Below are 3,499 nucleotides of genomic sequence, written 5' to 3' on the forward strand. Positions count from 1 at the left end.
TCCATCAATAATAACTTCCTCTCTCTGGTGGGTGCAACTTTATCTCACCCTTCGCGATTGCAGTGATGCAGTATTTCTCAGCCGGTGATAGTAAACTCATCATCGGATCGTAAGATATGTTCCTCCCGGAGTCGTAATGGTGACCCAGTTCTAGTTTTTTTTCCTTCCTCACTCCAAACTCCGGAGACAAAGAGCCGTTGAGCGTTATGTGGAGGAAAAGCGATCGATCATAAAGCGCAGAATTTATTTCATATTTTATGACTTTTCCCTGTGCGCCGCCACCATCGAGCAATTGAGAGTAGGAAAAACCCCGGCGATATATCCATTCAGTCGAACGCGCGGACTAAAACTGAGCCAAATGAGGAAGCCATTAAATCCAGACCTGCACTGCACTGAAGACTGAAGACTGGAAGAAAATGGCAAGTGTGAAAAAAGAAGTGAGTTTTTCCCGCCGTGTGCGGCAAGTTTTCACAGAGTTCTTCTTCAGTGTGGAGTTCGGCACAGGATGTCGTTAAAATAGTTATCGATGTGAAGTGATAACATTTCTTCTTTATTTTTATGGTATTGATGCAATGCAGAATTTGTGACAGTTTGGAAATGTGATGGGGAGTCACTGAAGCCCGTTCGATTGAGATCAAAATAAATATTGTTGTTTTCAACTGTTTAAAACAATTGAGCTTTTAATACAAATTTCAGCTGTTCAAAATGGCGTTGTAACTTCCTCGAAAAGCACAATAGCCCAATTGTTCCCAAACTTGGCCTTGAGAAACATCTGCGGATCACCAGTATGCCGTCAATCGACGCTGAACCATTCTCCAGTTCACACCTCCGAGATGTACGTGTCGATAGTGTTGGCACTGTTCTTGCAGCTTTGCCGGGCCAAGTTTCCTCCGACTAGTTTGGCCCGCTATGGAACCGCTCTGTACCGAACGATCGATCCCGGTGTTGACCAGTTGATACGAAGATTGGACCGCTCAACGGGCATTCAACCGTGGGAGCTCGGCAATCTGGTGGAGAGTGACATGCGACTTCCGATGCCAAAGCTGAGGAACGGGTTGGTGGGAGACACGACCAGCTTCTTCCGGTGGCCAAACGCCACTATGGTGTACAAGATGGTTGGGAATTTTAGTGAGTTGGTGGTTTTTTGGTGATTTGATCGTAATTTGGGATTGAGTTATTGTTTGCAGATAAAACCGAACGTCACTTCATTCAGCGAGCAATGCGAGAGTTCGAGCGTTACACCTGCATCAGGTTTAAGGAGCGCACCAACGAGGTTTCTTACGCCGCGATCGGCAACAGTGACTACGGATGCTGGGCTGACGTGGGACGTGGTCATGGGAAAACCGTCGTGAACCTGCAAGCCGGATGTGCCACGGCACTCACCACACCAATCCACGAGTTGATGCACGCCCTGGGATTCTTCCACGAGCACACCAGGCTTGATCGGGATCAGTACATCGACGTCATCTACGACCACATGATTCCGGATCCGTCAATCTACTACAACTTCCAGCTGGTGGAACCGTCCGAGGCCAGCAACTTTAGCGTCCCGTACGACATCGGAAGCATCATGCACTACTCGCGGTACTCATTCTCCGTTAAACCCGGCAAGTTGGAAACGATGGTGGCCAAAGTGCCCTGGAACAGTACCTTTGGCCAGGGTGATACCCTGACCAAGTACGACGCACTGCTGCTGAACATCATGTACTGTGGGACACCACCGCCGAAGGAAGCTCTTCCGGTGCCTGATAGGTGGATACCGGCGGAACCACTGGTTAGGGAGATCACGACGACGCCGAGGCCCAAAGTGACCACCTCGACGAAAAAGCCCTGGCAGCGTAAGCCGACGTTCCGCAAGATGAACAAGAGTGCCAAGGAAAAAATGGAACAAGAGTTGTGGGCAAGGTTGAGGGGATAAGATCTTCGATTTATTACATTTTTGTTAATACGACAACTAATCAAATTTAAAAAAATGTGCATCATGTACAAGACCACGTCATCTAAACGAATTTAATTTTTAGTGTTTTAATACCCCACTGCAAGTGCACTCACCGTAATTTCGACTTCCCAACTCCATCGTCGTCATTGCTCAGTTACCTTTCATTTAAAACCTCCGTCCATAATTGACGACGACGTCGAAGGCAAACTTGAACCTGGAAGGGAAGGGGGATCAACAATTTGCCACAAACCACTCATTTTGGTACACGTTGTAATAACTACCTGTGACTTTGTGTTCTTCCTCCGGTATGGGTAAGAATCTTCCTTCCCCCTTATTTTCCCCGTGCAATGCACCAGGTGCTCACAATTGTCCTCGCACCACTTCTTTCCAGGAGCGACGGATTCGAGACGTTTAGAGAACCTCCCGAGGTAATTTCGTATGCAACCGTCCCGCGTCAGGCGTCTAATGCCGGTAACGTAATGAAGGCACTGCCTCATGCTCACGAAAGGAGAAGTACGACAGTAATGGCCACCTATTCGGTCACTCCAACCCCCTCCCGTCGATTGAAGTCACGTGAATTGATGAACGATGGCGGCAACGACGACGACAACAGTCATCCCAGGTTTAATAATAATAAAACTCAATCTCCAAAACGAAACTACCGTTAACATGGTCCTGGGTCGTCCGCGGCTGATGGTCCTTGGACGTATAGTCTTAACGACGGTTATCATATTTGGTTCAATTCTGGAGGAAACAGAAGTGTTCAAGCTTTTTGAATTCAACCTATTCTGAGTCAATATTGAAGTTTAAATTACGCATAAAATGAGAAAATATCTAATAATAATTTCCTTTAATCAATTTATTTAAACATACAAATTTCATCATAATTATCAGCAATCACACTTGTCCAACTCACATATGTACCTGCTTTTGCTTTCACAGTCCACATTGTTCCACTGTGTTCCACCTGCACCTCCCGCCACCAGGCAGTGCCCAGTTCCACTCAAGTTTTCCGGTTGTCCCGCGGCAAAGTTCGTATAACCGACCCGCCCGTCAATCCGCTTGTTACCGGTGATCCACACGAAGCTTCCCGGCTTGCCGAGATCCGTTCCGGCGATCCACCACGGTCCCCGCTGGTTGATGTCCTCCTGAGCAAGGGCCACCATCAGTTTGACGTCATCCAGCGCCGAATGGACCGAGGCCAGCCGGAGTCCGTGCGCTCGGCACTTGTGCCAGGCCTCGAAGAAGGTCACCGGTTCGTCGTTGTAGACAAAGTAGCGCTGGTACGAGTTGGCGAAGCCGGCTCGGGACGAGATGTCCAGTGTGAAGTTCTTGGCGGCAGAGCTGGACGCGGCCAGAACTACCAGAGCTAGGGCCAGAACTGATGAAACTGCTTGGAAAGACATTTTGAGGGAACTGATTGTTGCTAGGAAGATCCGGCCATTTTATAGTCCTTTTGTTGACAAATTTGATGCTCTGCTCAAGTATAAGTTCTATTCTTGATTTACAGGCACACTTCATAAAGCAATCAGTACTGAATACGGATGTAACCAATTGAAA

General features: G+C 47.9%; 1 protein-coding gene across 1 annotated transcript; it reads left to right on the forward strand.

Moving 5' to 3' along the window:
• Positions 1–807: 807 nt before the first annotated feature.
• Positions 808–2,009, forward strand: LOC6038734 (low choriolytic enzyme). The gene is made up of 2 exons (XM_001848420.2): positions 808–1,128; positions 1,188–2,009. The coding sequence occupies exons 1-2, from the start codon at positions 834–836 to the stop codon at positions 1,916–1,918; spliced, it is 1,026 nt and encodes a 341-aa protein (XP_001848472.2). The 5' UTR covers positions 808–833; the 3' UTR covers positions 1,919–2,009.
• Positions 2,010–3,499: the final 1,490 nt, after the last annotated feature.

This window comes from Culex quinquefasciatus, chromosome 2 (genome assembly GCF_015732765.1).
Source record: "Culex quinquefasciatus strain JHB chromosome 2, VPISU_Cqui_1.0_pri_paternal, whole genome shotgun sequence".
NCBI lineage: Eukaryota > Metazoa > Arthropoda > Insecta > Diptera > Culicidae > Culex > Culex quinquefasciatus.

Coding starts and splice junctions, on each gene's coding strand:
- LOC6038734 (XM_001848420.2), top strand. CDS start 834: ATGTACGTGTCGATAGTGTTGGCACTGTTCTTGCAGCTTTGCCGGGCC. Junction 1,129..1,187: donor CAAGATGGTTGGGAATTTTA/GTGAGTTGGTGG, acceptor TATTGTTTGCAG/ATAAAACCGAACGTCACTTC.